General features: G+C 40.3%; 1 protein-coding gene across 1 annotated transcript; it reads right to left on the bottom strand.

The window, feature by feature from the left end:
- Positions 1-239: 239 nt before the first annotated feature.
- Positions 240-2,530, bottom strand: LOC311595492 (kinesin-like protein KIF2C). Its single transcript, XM_084778249.1, is given in 4 exon segments — positions 240-692; positions 694-945; positions 949-1,568; positions 1,571-2,530. Coding segments are annotated over 4 exon segments (1,833 nt in total). The 5' UTR covers positions 2,130-2,530; the 3' UTR covers positions 240-290.
- Between the last annotated feature and the right edge of the window lie 15,393 nt (positions 2,531-17,923).

Raw genomic sequence — 17,923 nt, 5'->3', positions numbered from 1 at the left:
GAGGTGGCTATTTCACATGTAAAATTACGTTCAAGTTCTCTACACAGAGAGAGGTTTCTCTGACCTAGAGTGTGGTAGGTTTCACAAGTGGTGCCAATGCTCATGAAAATGCCTTTGCCACTATCAAGTGCTTCACAAGGCTACATGGAGGTTTATAGACACTGAGCAATGGCTTTGGAACGAGGGAAGGAAAAATGCTCCAGTAAAGTAGCACTCTATTTCCACCTCCTCATCGTTATAGTTAAGTAACTTTTTTTTTTTGATACCAAACAGATCTTTATTGGAAGTCATCATTGGTGCCGTTTCTTGCTGTTTATTTGTTTGCTAGCCTGTTCTTCCAGCTGAGTGGCCAGGCGCAGGGCCTTGATGACTTCTTGCAGGGCTGAGACGTGCTTAGCCTGCTGTACCAAGGCAAACTCTGCTTTGTTCACAAAGGTCTCCAAGTCATAGTCTGGCTGATCAGTCATCTCAGAGAGCTCAAGCCAGCCTGGTCCTTGCTGTATGATCTCCTTGAGCTCCTCCATGGCCCTCTCTTCCAGTTCCCTGATCTGAGTCATGGCTTCATTAAAGCTGGACATCTGAGAAGACAGCTCCTCCTCTTCTTTGGAGAAATTGCCTGCCAGTGAGGTCCCGTTAGAGCTGGCTTCCATCTCTTCTGTTTCCATATGAGTTAGCTGCTCTCCACTGGGCCCCGCTATGGGGGCTCAGCTCCTTCACTCTGTCTGCATATCTCAACGTGTTAAAAGTATATTCACAGGAGCTTGTGCCTGGGGAGATCATGGCGATCATGCAAGTCCTTGAGTTCTCTCCAATGAAGGAGTCCCTCAGCACCTGTGTCAGCTTGCTCTCACGGAACGGAGTATGAGCCTTGTTCTGCCCCAGCGCCTGGATGTACTCCTTCAGAGCCAGGAGAGACTTGTTAATTTCTGCACCCTCCATGCGAGTCTACCGGTCAGCACTAGAAGTGTCGGCCCCTCGTTCATTTCCTGCCAGATCCACCAAAGAGAATTTGCCATGCAATCTCCCTTTGGCTCGAAGAAGAATCTGGAAGCAGGCATGGGAGCGGGAGAAGTTGGAGTTGGCAAACATTTGTCCTGAAGTCCTGCAGGCGCTGCCCATGTTGATCATCTTGATGACATCCTCGGCGCAGCTGACCAGGTGCTCCTGCAGCCCCACGACCTGCACCTGTTGCTTGCTGTCTTCCAGCACGCGCAGCTTGGCCTTTTTGTTGAGCAGATCAAACACCTTCCCATTGTAGATCTCGAAGAATGTCACATAAACCTCCAGGTTTAAGTGCCGGTAGCGAGGCTGACCCTTCAGAAGGAAGACATCCCGGGAAGCCATGGCGTAGATCCCTTTGGATGCGTTCTGACTTTTCCCAGACAAGTCTCCGCCCATTGTGTGTGTCTTCTCACTGCCTGTCTGTCCATAGGCAAAGCATGCTGCTTTCCCCCCTTCAAAAATTGTCTGTACCAGTGGCTTTGCTGTGAACCGGTAGACGACTTCATTGGAAACTGTCTCATCAAAGGCGAAGTCGAAACAGAAAGCCTGGTTCTCCAGGTACTTGTTAAGTCCACCTTTAACTTGGGCTCATGCACCAGGAGGAGACACTTGCTGGGAACAGAAATCACATCGATTTCTTTCTTGGCCAGTTCTTGTTTGTTCAGCGGGCGCTTCTTGACGCAGACACAGATCCTGTGCTCCTCGATAGGGTCAGTCACAGTAAGTGGGTGACATTCCATAGTAATCGGAAATTCTTTAATCATCCTGGCAAATTCCCAGTTTGGAAAACTGCTGTCATATTCCTGAGCTTGCTTTATTCTTATTTCTGAGTTCTGGGCCCTCTTCTCTTCCCGCTTGTTCTTCATTTTCTCCATTTCCTTCACGATACACGATTTCCTCCGAACTGAATTCCCAGCGTTTGCAGAAGATGTGCTTCGGGTGGGGTGGACTTGCTCTTCTGCCTCCTCGCTGACCATGGGCAACGGTAATTCTGTCACCACAGAGCAGGAGGGCCTTGGGTGGCCGGTGGGAATGGAAAACTGCCTGCGAGAGTTTGTAGGCACAGGCAGCTCCGCCTCCATCTCATTCTCCTGAGTGGCAAGCCGATCCTCTGAGACAGTGGACATGCGCGTAGAGCGGCTTCGAAGACCTTCTTTTGGAGCTGGAATTTTGGAGTTGACTGATCTGCATTTCTGTGGGACGGTTACATTTTCCTGCAGTGGTAGAGTGTCTTTTGGGTGTAAGGGAAGAAGCTGTAAGAGTTCTGGGTTTATTGCAGCCACGTCATCAATATTGATCTCTTTACCCTTTGTGGTCCCTCCTTCTGTCCATTCCACGGAAACACAGGATTTCTCCAAGTTCACAGTGCTTATGTTGGCGCTGTGAATTACACCATTACTGCGTTGAATGTTGATGGAGAGACCGGGAAACAATCGGGCGTGAAGTGACTCCTTGGAATCCGGAATAGCACCGGGCAAAAGTAATGCAAGAAGCTGGAAACCCACGACTCTACAGCGTTAGGTTAACGCCGCCTAAACCGCTTTAAGTAACTTTTTATCATGAAGAATAAATGAATTGTCTTGGGATTCTTGACATCCAGACAATATTAGCATCCTCACAGTGTAAGGAAATGAGAAGTATGGATGTTCTTGTAGTAATATACTAAAATATAGTAACATACTCTGGTATTTTTGAATACAAAACTAGAAAAAGACTGATATTTATAACACATAAGGATGCCTACAAATCTTGGATTTCTACTTTTTCATTTTCAGTTTTATTATTGAAGTTATCAAAAAAGAAAATCTTTTGTTGCTGTCAATGATGAACTTGGAAGCCAGCTTCTGGGCGGACAAGCTCTTAATTACATTTTTCTCTGATTTGTATGCTATATTGATGAGCTTTGACAATACTCCTTACTAAGGAAATGTCTCCTCATCTGCACAAGTCATAATAAGACACATGTCTTAGAGTTGGCAAGTGTTAAGTCATGTAATACTGAAAAAGGATTTCAACCTAGTGTCTGAAATGCAGAAGAAATGGTGGCCAGTATGAAAGTAGCTCTCAGTGGCCCCTTCTAAGTGAGGACTTTGGCCAATTTCATCTAAGACAGGAAGCTTTGGAAACTAAAAGCAGATGTCTCATTCTTAACACAACTGGTTTCTAAAGACAAATTTGCTCCATACTAAAAAGAAACAGTACATAAACCTCTATTGTAATAAAAATTACTTGTTTAAGTTCTTGCCCGCTCTATAGTTTGTTGTATTGCATCGATTTCTGGGATAATAATTAGAATTTTTAGTAATGTAGAATAGGAAAGCTCTGTTGTACGGCCCAGTTGCCATAGATGAAAAGGCTTAAATGTAGATAAATGCTCTCACCCTCATATTAAAAAGTCTGGAGAATGGTGTAAGACCTCACTTAAATTCTAGGGGGTGAGTAGGGCTGCAACCCTCTTAGTAGCATTTTTTCCTGATGCATCAGTTACCTGAGATAAAGTGTATTCTAAAAGTATTAAATGGGAATTCTGGAAATAAGAAAATATTTGTTTAAAATTGTATGCTTTTGTGAAAATCATTTTCTGAATCTTTGTGCTATCCTACTGAAGGCACAAATCACTTGTTACAAGAATCCTTCCTGTATTTGTGGCCCACTGTTAGTCACCCATTAGTTAGGCAGCCATTTCCATTGTCAGATTGACCACCATAGTTTTACTGTGCTTCCATCAAATTGGATCTTTATCTTAATAGTGGCACCAAGGTTCAAGCAAAGAGCTGCTGTTGAACGGCATTTTTTCCCACTATATTACTGTAATTGTGTAATTCCTTGTTTGCTGTTGTTAATCTTTTACTATGGCTAATTTATAACTTAAACTTTATCATAGGTAAGTATGTATAGGAAAAACAGCTTCCATAGGCTCAGTTCCTACTTAGAGGTTCAGGCATTTGCTGTGGAGCACTGGACCGTAGGTATTGGTGGACTGCAGGCCTGAGTTTGCTGAGCGTTGGCTTCATTCAGCTTCATCACGGAAATGGAGGGTCTATCTCAGTGTACTTGATATTAGATCATGGGATGTCATCTGTCCATGCTGACTAAGGACAAACCAATAACAATGTGTGATATGGTGGTCCATGTCTTGGGTTAAAAACTCAAAGTCTAGCCCAGTGTGGTGGCACATGCTTTTAATCCTGGCACTTAGGGAGGCAGAGGCAGGCAGATTGCTGTGAGTTTGAGGCCACCCTGGTCTACAAATTGGGTCCAGGATAGCCAAAGCTACACAGAGAACTCTGTCTAAAAAAAAAAAAGAAGAAGAAGAAGAAGAAAGAAAAACAAACAAACAAAAGCTTGTCTGGCATAAGTGAGATGTTAGAGGTGTCTTGAAATTATGAATAGAGTTATACTTTGATATTCAGTTATTATAAATGAAAGAGATGATTTTTACTTTTAAAGACAAAATTAAAAGATGGATGTCACTACTTAAGAAATTGGATGTTCTTTGTTATGGACATGTGTGCACAGGTACAGCAGGCCTAGAGGAATCAACTTCTCCCTTCCTAGGAGCTAGGTTTGTTGTAAAATCTCTATGACCTCAGAGAGACACTTGGAGAAGTCACATCTTGACGAGGAACTGAAGCCAGTAGAAGAATATGAGCTCCCAACCAGATGTGAGGTGCAGAACACCACATTTACCCTACCTAAGATCTGCAAGGCTGCCCAGGCAAAAAGGACTCATGGCTTCTTTTTGAAGGCAATGCTCTCCTGTGGTGACCTGTTCTCATTGGAGTTTCATGAGGCAAAAATAAAGCTAGATTACATCCTGGGTGGAAAGAGACCGAGAGAGAGAGAGAGAGAGAGAGAGAGAGAGAGAGAGAGAGAGAGAGAGGGAGAGAGAGAGAGAGGAAAGAAATTGGGTGCTGTAAGGAAGAGCTTAGATGAGCTTAGATTATCTGGGTTTATGTGGCTTCAGGAACTCTTGGAGAAAAGGAACAAGGACTTTACAATAATTACAGCTGACATTTATTGACTGCTAGTTACATACTGGTCAACTCGAGGTACATGATTCAATCATTATAGTTGTCATAGGACATAAAAAATGTCATCATTCTAACATTGAAGGTTAAAAAAACCATTGTAGGGTTAAAGAGATATCCTTCAATTTGGTAAGCAGTTCTTGCATTTTGCTTGGTTCACATGTATCCCTGCTGGATACAGCCAACAGCAGCAGCAGCAAAGTGTTAAGGTGGTCAGCGAAAGTAGATAACATACAACATAGTAAAACAAACCCAGAAAGAAACACTCTGATTTAATGTGATGGGTAGTCTTAAAGAGTAGGAGGAGCCAAAGTTAAGAGATCTATAAAGTAAGCATACGTGCTAAAACTAGGCTGCATTAGCAACCAGATGAATGTGATTGTAAATGTCAAGACTCTGGGTGCAGAAAATAAAAACTGTGTGTATTAAGCACAAAACAAAGCTTGGAGGAAAACTATCTATACAGAGACCAGACAAAATTGTATGTCAGGGGAACTTGTAAATTATAATAATGTTAAATACTCATGTTTAATACGACATTTGGGCTTCATGGCCCCACTTAATCTTTATAGAAGACTGAGGGTTGTCTAACTTTGAAGATGGAAATGTTGGAGCACAGAGAACTTAAGTGAATTGTTTAAAGTCACACAGCAAATAAGGAGCTGTTATTTCAACTGACATGTACTCGAGCTTTAGGCAGTGCTTTCATATAAATTCTTGAAAGCTCCCTTGTGCCCACAGAGAACATACTGGAAAGCACTAGAAGGCAGTGTTTCTGTTTCACTGCTCACCTTTAGGGTATATAAGATAGTTTCAGGCAGAATTATGCAAAGATAATCTTAGTGGCTGTCAATTTAGTAAGAATCAAACCCACATTTCTGATGTTGACTGCTCTGCTAGCCAGAGCTTTAGATCCAAATCTCCCAGCATGCTGGACTTCTGTTGTAGACTGGATGGCAGGAGATGTGGGAGGGATTATGTAAAATCTTTGGGCATCTAGTGTGCTAGAACCCTCATTGTCCTAGGCTGGTTGCTTCAGGCTTCATAGCCTTTGGATGGTGACCTAAGCAGATAGCAGACACCAAGAGCATCAGCTGTCATCGCTCCTCTCATATTCCCTGAGCCTGGTTTGTGAGGTGCTCCTACCTTGCCAGCTGCTTGCCAGCTGCAGAGCACTCCTGCCCAATTGTGAAGCCCCTGCAAAGCCATGGAAGCAGCTAGTACTTTTTCTGCAATACCAGTGGCAGCCACTCAGATGCGGGTCATGTGAGTTGAGGTGGACAGGATAAGGGAGTGGGCTTCTGGCAGACACAGCTCAGCCAAATGCATAAAACGACTTCCATTTCAATGCTTGTAGTTGGTGCTGGATGTGCCCATCCAAGTGGCAGCCTCCTGACTAACATGCTGCAAAAGAGAGCTTCATTTGAAACTCAAAACAAGACTTGGTATAAAGAAGTGTGACTGGATTTGAAATTCATTTCAGCATTACATCGGATAATAGAATAAAAACAAGGGCTGTTCGTTTCTTGAACTAAAAATGTCAACTGCTACAAATGTGTAAATGGATGTGAAAAAAGAGTCCTAGAGTTTTGGGCTTTGCTTTTCCTTAACAGCTTTATTGAGGTGTAACTGACATACAATAAACTGCACGTGTTTAACATATATAATTTGATGAGTTGACACATATATGCGCTTACAAAGCCATCATCACAATGAAAAGTGTGCTCCATTCTCCTCCTGGAGCCCTTCCCTCAGCCCACTTACTGCCCTTGCTTCCTCTGGCCAGTGCTGATCTGTTGTTCCCTGCCACCACAGAGTGGCTTGCATCTTTTGGAGCAGGGCTTGCCAACAAACATGGCCTGTGGGCCAACACATCCATTGTGTAAATAAAGTTTTATTGGAACAGTCACACTCATTCACACATTGTTGGCTGCTTTGGCGCTACAGAGTTCAGTAGTTTTAACGGAAGCCTTGTGGTCTCCAAATGTTTACTATCACAGAAGAAAGTTACTCTCTCCCATTCTACAGATTTTATGAATGGTACGTACTCTTGTGTGTTTAGGTTCTGGCTTTGTTTCTGGGGTTCAAGAATGTTGCTGCATGTGTCTTCTTTTTTTTGGTAATTGTTTTCTATATTTTAATTACTGGTACATTTATCCTTCCCGTTGTAGAATAATACCTCAATGTGCAGGTAAAGCAAGACATAGAATCCACCTGATGGATGTGGTTGGTTCTGCTTTGGAGCTCTTCTCCGAAGACACAGCAAACGTTTGCTGTTCAAGCTTTGTGTGCCCATGCACTTCTTCATCTTTAGACAAAGACTAACCAGACTAAAGACACTAAAGACTAAATCATTTAATAGGCAATGCTTGGCTTCTGTGGAAAAAAGGGCTTAATGCAGGGAGGAAATGTTTTAAAGACAGGTTCCATTGTTTTCAGTTTCTCCCATGCCACACAAGAGGCTCTTGACTTACGTTTTCACCCAATCTTATGTAGGATTGTCCCAGGGTAGTTTTACTTTACACGCTGTCAACTACTAACAATGTTGACTATGCTTTCATGGGGTTAACAATCACCTCAGTATTTTTGGCAAATTATTCAAATCGCTATTTTTGTTTGGCTAGGTCTTTTCTTATTACTGGATTTTGAGAGTTATTTGTACATTCTAGGTACAAGTCTTTAGCCAGATATAAGATTTGAATATATGTTAGCCTATGTCATTTTATTATTTATATATACTTATGCACATTGGTGTTTTGTCTGCCTGTCTGTCTGTGTGAGGTTGTCAGGTCCCCTGGGTCTAGAATTACAGACAGTTGTGAACTGCCATGTAGGTGCTAGGAGCTTAACCCAGGTCCTCTAGAAGAACAATCAGTGTTCTTAACTGCTGAGCCATCTCTCCACACTGTAGTTTCATTATCAAATGGTATTGTTCCTAAAAAAAAAAAATGTACTTCCTTTTATGGCACTTCCTAGGCAGTAGGGCATATCATGATGAAACTGGATGTCCCCTCCAGCCACCAGAGACTCACTGAAGCAGATGATGAATACAAGAATCCTACTGTCTGTGGGAAGCACATGACCACAGGTGCAGCTTTTGATGCTCTAAGTGAAGAAAGGAGTATCAACAGATACATCCTTTTGCCCAGTTTTTCCTCATTGAACTATTTTTTGTCTTATTTCGTTCAGCTTGATACAGCCTACTTGCACTTTTTGTTGGTTTTGTTCTTGATGGAATAACCACAAAAGTTCTTGTAAAGCAATATCATAGTCTGTTCCCTATATTTTCTTCTAGAAACTTCATTACCCTCATCTTACATTTAAGTCTGTTGAATTTATATTTCTGTATCACTCCGTGTAATGGTCTAACCATTCTTTAATGTGTGGATATCCAATTTCCTAATATAATTTACTGAACAAATCAGCTGTTCCCATTGTGTTCCACTGGGGTCCTTGTAAAAAAAAATATTCCTGGACTTTCCATTCTATTTCATTGAACTATGTATCTGTTTTTGTGCCAGTACTATCCCTGTTGTCAATATAGAAACTTTTAATTGATTTTAAAAATGTATTCAGCTGTTAGTACTTATTTGGGGATCTATAAATAATGGACAGCATTGTTTGAGCTCCATTGGAGTACAGCATGTGTATCCAGTCCTCTGTTCCTCCATATTGTTGCACATATGTAGTTCATTCAAAATAAATGTAACTACACAGGCAGAGTGATTACCAAGGCAGAATGCAGAACTTGAGTTACTTTAATTATGATGTAATGTGTAACTACTCAGTTTTAAATCATCTATTTATTTTACAGTGTTACATAAGACAATTTTATGCAAGTGTATACTAGACTTACAACATGTATTCCTCTATATTCTATTATTTTCCCTTCTGCTCCCAAATCAGTTCCCTCTATTTCACTAGACAATTTTGCTTCTACTTTCATGTCATATGCATATATATGATTTTATTTATTTGTAAAATATAGGCTCTACCACAAGAGAAAACATGATATTTGCCTCTCTGAAATAGATTTAATTCCTTTAATATGGTAATATCCAATTTATTTATTTTTCTGCAGACAATATAACTTCATCTTTCTTTATGGCTGAAAAAATTCAATTGTATATAAGTTACATTTTCTGTATTTGTTCCTTTGTTGATAGTCATACTGGAGTATTTAACATAATTGAAATCAGAAAGTGTGATCTTTGTTTTAGCTGCTTGTGATCTTTTACGGTCCTATGAGAATTTAAGGATTTTTTTTTTTCTATTTCTGGTTTGTTGATAGTGATTGCACTGAGTACTACGGACAATTTAGCAGTACTCGGTTTTTTCAATCCATGAACATGGGCTATCTTTCCAATTATCTATGTCTTCTAATAATTTTTATCAGTCTTATTCACCCAGTGAATAAGGTGGGTTGGTTTTATTTTGTTTTGTTTTGTATTGTTTGAGACAGAGTATCTCTGCCTAGCTAGCCCTGGTTGACCTGGACTCACCTAGTTGACCAGTCTGGCTGGCCTCAAACTTACAGAGATCCTCTTCCCTCTGCCTCTGTAGTGTTGGGATTAAAGGTGTGCCCCACTACTGCCCGGCCTGGTATTTTCAATTATTTTGTTTGTGTAGTTCTTTCTTAACAAATGAAATTATAGTCTCACTTTCTTTTTGAAAAGGTCGGTATTGGCAGAAGCATGAAGCTGATTTGTTTGGTTTTTTAAAACGTTGGCTTACTACATTCAATTATATTGCATTCATTTATCAGTTTTGGAGTTAAAAGAGGGATCATAACTTTGGTTAGATGCTAAACATTGTAAATTTAAATTTTGGAGGCTGAGCAACTGTTTTTCTTTTTATTTGTTCTGTTTTCATACAGTACATACTGACCACTATTTCCCCTCCTCCCACTGCTCCTTGTCCTCCTCACACTTTTCCTCTCTCCTAAACTAACTCCACTAGTTGCCCTTCAGAAAAGAGCAGGCCTCCTAGGGATATCAGCCTTTATGTTCCTGTAAATATAGTTGTGGTTTCTTTTGCAAGTAGTTTGATTCTACTGGGTGTTGATTTTATTTATTTTTTAAAAATAAGCTTTATTGTTAAAACCCTTGCAAATAAATTTCAAAAAAAAATCACACACTAAAATTAGCAAGACCCAAGATCTATAACCCTCAAAGGATTTATCTATAGTTAGAATAGGCTCTCAGAATGAAAGCTGTGGAGAGTTACGTTAAAATGTGCACTTTCACCTGGTGTGGTGGTGCATATATTTAATCCCGGCGCTCGGGAGACAGAGGCAGGAGGATGTCTGTGAGTTAGAGGCCAGCCTAGTCTGCAAAGTGAGTACCAAGACAGCCATAGCTGTTTTACAGAGAAATCCTATCTCAAAAAAACCAAAACCCAACCCAACCCAAACCAAACCAAAACAAACCAAAAACCAAGAAACAAAATAAACGAACAACAACAACAACAACAAAACCAAATGAAAGAATGAACAAACAAAACCAAACATTTTTTTACACTTTCACTATCAAATATATTTTATTCCTTTATCCACTATCAAACAAACAAAAGATCATGACACAATTAGAACTAAAAGAGCACTTATCTCTACATTCTCTTCACAGCTTGTGCTCATTGCCTGTGTTCACTCAGTCTTCCTCCTCTTATATCTTTACATAAGACATCTTGGATCTTATGGTCTTGACTGCTATTTGCTAGGTGCACCCAAACTAGCAGCCAGTGTGGGGCTAAGCAAAGATTTTCATGCCTATGCTGCTCTGTGAATTAGTCCTTCCTTGCCCTCTTTTTCCTCTTTGGCGCTGAGTAGCTTGCTCACGTATGTACAGGGCCTAGTGTTGAGCACCGTGGGCTGCTCAGCTGGCAGCGCCTCACGTTCTGCTTCCGTCTCCTCCCATCATAGGTGCTTGGCGTTCGGCTTGAGTTTCCACTGTCTGCTTCTTCCTGTAACGTGTTCAAGGCTGGGGGTTGGAACAGCACCTTTCTTCTGTCTTTCAGGATATCACCAATCCCTTATGACTGGGTGTCTGGTGTCTCTGGTGTCATTCTCTCACAGAGTTTGTGTGGAATCATTCTCTAAAGGGCGAAGGTAAATCTGATATGTCCCTTTCTCCTGGTGGGATGGATTTTTTTTTTTTTTTTTTTTTTTTTTTTTTTTTTGGTTTTTCGAGACAGGGTCTCTCTGTGTAGTCTTGGCTGTCCTAGACTCGCTTTGTAGTCCAGGCTGGCCTCGAACTCACAGCGATCCGCCTATCTCTGCCTCCCGAGTGCTGGGATTAAAGGCGTGCGCCACCACGCCCGGCCTGGATTTATTCTTGTTGTTATTTGTGCAGATATTCTCAGTGATTCTGACTCAAGATTTTAAATGCATCATTATTTAAAAAAACAAAAAACCAAACCAAAATAAACCCTCTATTAGCAAATGCATTTAACCATTTTAAGCATTAAACTTGATATTGAAAAAGATATTTTCACAAGGTTCTCATTAAATACTTTATCTTATTTGAACATATTATTCTAGCTTAACAGCTATTATCTACTTTAACACTTGGCGTTTAATGTGTATAAATTACATGAGAAAATGCATAGATATTAAACTGTATTTCCATCTAAATTCCCTGAACCCCTAGTTCTTCCCAGGGAGCTAAACAAATGATATTTTTTTTATCTATACCATGACATGAAAAATGTTTGAAAGTTCTGACTTACAAACTGATTAAAGCAGCAAGCTGTCCTTTCTAAAAAAAAAAAAAAAGTGTCTAAAGAAACCCTATTTTACATCTAATTTTGGGATAGTTTAAGATTCCTAAAACCATCCATGGACGTCTTCAGTTAAGGCCCTCTGCTCCAGTGCCAAGTAGGGTCATAGGCTATTCTTTTCAGGTGTCTCCTAGCACAGATTTTAAAAAATAATTTAATTAATTTATTCAGATTACAACTCAGTTGTTATCCCATCCTTGTATCCTCCTGCTCCTCCCTCCCTCCCACATTCACCCTATTCCCCTCCCCTAGGTCTATGACCAAGGGGGACCTCCTCCCCCTGTCAAATCTCATCTTGATAGCCTGCCTATTCTTTCTCTGAGTGTCACCCAGCATCCCCATCTAGGGGAAGTAGTCAAATATGGGGCACCAGCGTTCATGTCTGAGTCAGTCCCCACTTTCCACACAACTGTGGAGAATGTCCTGTCCATTGGCTAGATCTGAGTAGGGGTTCAGTGTTTACTGCTTGTATTGTCCTTGGTTGGTCCTAGCACAGATTTTGCTCCTTGGGAGTAAATTTAACGCGAGGCTTAGAAATGTACCTTGAAGAAGGCGTGTTCTGTTGCCATTGCTGACAGCTAAAATCACACACAGTCAAATTCACTTTTAGAAATCCCTTAGGTCCACTGCTAAGAAACTACCCACATCTACCTGCACAATCCTATTTTGCATTTCTTAAGCATGTGGAACTTTTGTTTCTGTTTTTGGCTTTTTGAGACAGGGTTTCTCTGTGCGGCCCTCTCTGTCCTGGACTCACTTTGTACACCAGGCTGGCCTCGAACTCACTGTGATCCACTTGCCTCTGCCTCCCGAGTGCTGGGATTAAAGGTGTGCGCCACTTTACATTCCAGATGTAGCCTCCTCACTCTCCTCCCCCATTCCTACCCTCCCTCTCTCTTTTCCCTTCCCCTTCTGAGGAATAGGGCCTCAGAACCCCTTCCCACCCACCCCAGCTCATGAAGCCGCATCAGGGCTGAGTTCATCTTCTTCACCTGAGACCTGGAAAGTCTCAACACCCACCCCATGGGAGAGAGCGAAACCTGGAAACTATTAAGGATGCTCTGCTATACTTGCATACAGGAGTTTATTAGAGTTGACCTCTTAGAGGCTTCTCACAACAGTGGTTAGGAAGAGATTCACAGCCAAGCATTGGGCCAAGCATAGGGAGTCTAGTGGGAAAGGATGCTGGTGGTGGGGGATAAAAGCAAGTAGAATTTGAGAACTCCCCATTTTAAGAGAAAAAAAATACATACATGCATATGTATATGTGCATATATATATATATATATATATATATATATATATATGTATATGGTGGAAAGATGACTCAGCAGTTATGAGTTCTTGCTGCTCTTTCCAAGACCCTGATTTCACTTACAAGCACCTACATCGGTCCGCTCATTCCTGCCTATCATTATAGTTCAGGGGACTGGATTCACTCTGCTGGCCTCTATATACTTTCGTGGCACACACTCACACAGACACATGCACATTGAAAAAAAAAAAGATAAAAATAAAACTATAGAAACAGTTGTGCAAGGTTCCCAAGAGAAAAATTAAATGGTAGCTTGTCTAAGTCTATGTATATACACGTTGGAAAATTGCACACATAAAATAGGCATGAAAAGTATGAAGTAAAAAAGTATTTGAGTACTTGAGATGACTAGTGATTTCTGGCCTCAAGCAGAGTGATGGGTTTGGAGTGAAGCTTTTCATGAGACTTTCTGGCTTAGACGACAGTTTCGCAAGTCATTTTTATAACTAAGCTTTACAATTGATGTATTCATTGCACGTGTTCTGTTGAAATGCAAAATGTTAGAATCAGGTTAATTATGAGAGATGCTATTGGCATAAGAAAAGTAAAAACAATATTAGTATTTTTGTGTAAAAAGGATGTTACACAGCTGATGTTTTAAGAAGCTATAAATGTGTAAACAAACATGGCTAAGCTTATGGCTGAATGACCCTATGACTGAACTTGTGCGACTGAGTAATAAATTCATTCTTAGAATTTTAAAATATTAAATTTAAATTTTAAATAGTAAATACTTAATATAAAATATTTAATATTAATTAGATTTTAAAGAAAATATTAAAAATCAATACCTGTGCCATTATGTTATTTATATTAGATGCTCTATATGAATAAGCTTAATTTCACTGACCTAGTTATTTGAATATTTGTCATTTGGATTCCTTAAGCCAGTGAAAAAGTGAAAATTTGATAAATATTGAATATTTGTGCCATGACAAGCTTATTTATATATTTTATTTCTATTTATATAACTGTCCTAGTCAGTTTCTGTTGCTGTGAGGAGATCATGATCATGGCAGCTCTTATAAAGGGCGGGCTGACAGTTTCAGAGGTCTAGTCCATTTTCATTGTGGGAAGCATGGTGGCACACAGGAGACATGGCGCACCCTTCTCCATCCAGATCCATAGGCAGCACGAAGAGAAATACATTGGGCCTGGCTTGGGCTTTTGAAATCTCAAAGCTCACTCCACAGTGACACTTGCTCCAAGAAGGCCACACCTATGCCAACAAGTAGTGCCACTCCCTAAGCATTTAAATCTATGAGCCTATGGGGGGCCATTCTATTTTTTAAAATTTATTATAATTTATTCAAACTACAACTGGAAGGTTATCCCCTAGCTTGCATCTTCTCATTGCTACCCTTCCTCTCTCTTTTGTCCTATTCTCCTCCCCTAGACCTCTCACAGAAGGGACCTCTTCCCCCATCATATGACCACAGACTGTCAGGACTCACCTGGATAGCCTGCTTCTCCATCATCCTCTGTGTGTTGTCGGGGCCTCCCCACCAAGGGAAAGTGATCAAGTCAGGGTGTCCAGAATGGGGACCATATTTATTCAAACAACCACAATGAATGTATGTTTCTTAAAGGCCTTTTGGGGGGAAAAGGGTCAATTCTGCTATATTTAATATTAGGTGATATGCTAGAAACCTGAATTTATAAGACTAAGGAAGAACAAGCATTTTCACCTTCTACTTAAATATTTAACAAAAAATAAAAATTAAACTCAAATTCAAATACTTTTTTTCTGTCAGTGAAAAAAATCCTCATTTATAAAATGTAAGTAACCATGGCTTATGTACAAATACATGCTAGACAAATGAAGATTCCTGGAGTTCCACTGGTATCACTTTATAATTCAAGATTTTCAATCCTTTAAGGACGTCATACCTGAGAGTGGGTAGTGTTGCCAGTTGGCCCTGTGGTTCTTAGTCATCCACACCTTCCCTAGAGAGAAAATGCAGGTTCATTGTGATGTGTGATAAACCTATCCTTAGATTTCATTACATAAAGGGAAATTGTAACCACTCTGTCCTCAGGAAAAAAATCAAATCAGCTGAAAGAAAATGGGCACCCCAGTCTACCTTTCAAACAATGAAAACAAGCCAAATTATTAATAAAACCCACTGGAAATTCTACTGTTAAGTTGACCGGCTCATGTATAAGCAGGTGTAATAAGTCATTAGCCCTCACACTTAAAGGTTGTCATGACTTTCGGAATTAGAGATAATGGTTTAAATGTCAGTGTCCACAGTCTCTCTTTTGGTTGCTACAATAACAAGATCAGTCCTCCTACAAGATTGTTCATGGTTTTTATTATAAAAAAGGTATTTGTGAATTTTGAGGAGAAGGAAGTTTATGTGTTCCACTGGAGTGGGATTTGCACATTAACCTGTTCCTTTTTTATATTAATTTTATTAATTTATTCAGATTACAACTAAATTGTTATCCCATCACTTGTTTCCTCTCATTCCTCCCTCCCTCCTGCTTTCATCCTGTTCCCCTCCCCTCCCCTAGGTCTATGACCGAGGGGGACCTCCTCCCCCTATATGGTCATAGGTTATCAATCTTGGTAGCCTGCTTATTCTTTCTTTGAGTGCCTCCAGGCCTCCCCACCACGGGGAGGTGGTCAAATATGGAGCACCAGAGTTCATGTCAGAGTCAGTCCCCACTCTCCAGACAACTGTGGAGAATGTCCTGTCCATTGGGTAGATCAGAGTAAGGGTTTGATGTTTACTATTGTATTGTCCTTGGGTAGTGCATAGTTTGAACAGACCCCCTTGGGCCCTGGAGAACTCAAGTTTCTGGTGAACCCTTTAGAACAGTGGTTCTCAACCTTTCTAATGCTGTGTCCCTCATTTTTGCCATGATCCCCAGAAATAAAATTACTATTGTTGTTACTTCATTACTGTAACTTTGCTAGTGTTATGAGCTATAGTGTAAATATCTGATATGCAAGATATCTGATATGTGACCCCTGTGAAAGGGTCATTTGACTCCCAAAGGGTTACAATCCACAACTTGAAAAATACTGCTGTAGAGCCTCAGTCACGAGCTCCTCTCATCGCTGCAGAGAGTGGGGAGTGGAGGACAAGGGGAGCACCTAGCTGCCCTGTTGTTTCTGTTGCGGTTGTAAGTCTGAAAACGTATGAACATTGTTTTTCATGTTACACAATGGAAACTGTGCCATGCAATCCTGTCTAGTTGATTTTTAGACAATGCAGAAGTTCAGTTCACAGTGTTGTTAGCGATCCCCTTGACTTACAGTTCTCGCGATAGTGCATGAGTGAGCATAGGTCAGCAGCTCACACATGGGCAATTTGCAGATCTCTGTGTGGATGAAGTCCAACTCCTAAAACTCAAAACAATCCCCAGGAAAGTGGAAGAATCTTTCCAGGTTGTGAGGTGCCTTTATTTTTTTAGAAAGAAAGACATTATGCTGAAGAATTAGATAGCTGTGCAAAAAGGAAAAAGAAACCTAGAGGAAAATTAATTGAAACAGCAATGCAAAAGAAAGTACCTTAAAATAATCAACCAGAAAATACTACTTACCACCGGTAAAGCTTCGTCATCGTCGTCGTCATCATCATCATCATCATCATCATTTTAAGGTGGGCAAAAGTTATTTTCTTGAATACTTTGCCTCTGGGGGAAATGGGCACTAAATGCCTGGCAGTGGCAGAGAATCTCATTATAGATAGCACTAAAATATTCTTGGGTACATCTGTAGGGTGTGAGTAAAACGGAACACATTCTGCAATGACCAGTTTCTGCTTAAAGTTGTGGTAGAAGTAATTATTCCTGAATTGCTGGTCAGTCACTTTTGTGACTTCTGGTGTCCCATCATTGACTAATGGCTATCAGTCATTATAGTGTTTGAAACAACAAATAAATCCTTATGTAATGAATTACCCAGAAAGACATGATTTATGGCAAATATCAAAATCTGCATTATTTGATTGGAGAGGAAAGATTCATGACTGCGAAACAAATGCCATGGATGATAAATTTATAACTCAAGAAAGTTAACTTATAGCATTGTGGGGAAAGGTATTTAAAAAATTTTAAAAATGAGTATTTGCTACTCTTCTGAAATGAGGGTATAAATCAGAAATGCCTTTTATTCACAAAACAAAGACCTTCTTATTGCACATTGCTAGTGACCTTAACCTTGAATAAATTGAACTTAATTCACCCTCGTTGCCATCAGTGCAATCAGCCTTTTCTTCTGCCAAGGAAAAAAAGCTGTTGCCAAATTACCCTGATTGTCCTGAATGCTGGACAAATAATGACAGGAATGCTTTGAACTCATGAAACACCTTTCATCTGCAGAGTGCAAAACACTTCAAAAAGAATAACTTGCACGTTCATACAATCACCAGGCCTCTTTGGTAGGGTTAAGGGAGGCTGAGGCATAGCAATTATGTTGAGAAAAATAATTTAAAACATATAGAAGTGAAATAATTTGGAGCAAGGAAGAGACAAAAATATGAAAGGTAGCTTCCCTGGATCACACGCCTGTGGAAACAGTGGTGAGCAAGAGGTTAGAAGATGATCTCAGGGAAGGAGGGAGTTGCTGTGGATGGAAATGGGATGACACAAAAGGGTACCAAGGAAGATCCTCAGGATTATAGGGAGTCCTCGTTAAATTGCCCTTTCCCCTTTTATATTGCTAGGGATTGACTTTTGAGCCTTGCACATACTAGACAAACACTCTACATCTAAGCTTTACTCCTTTTCTTTTTTGTAATAAAAATGAGTTTATAATATAAATTACATACTTTCTTCTTTTCTTGAA

The sequence above is a fragment of the Acomys minous genome (genome assembly GCF_964271855.1).
Source record: "Acomys minous genome assembly, chromosome: 4".
Taxonomy (NCBI): domain Eukaryota; kingdom Metazoa; phylum Chordata; class Mammalia; order Rodentia; family Muridae; genus Acomys; species Acomys minous.
The sequence above is the reverse complement of the archived record's forward strand: the minus strand, read 5'-3'. Positions and strand labels throughout refer to the sequence as shown.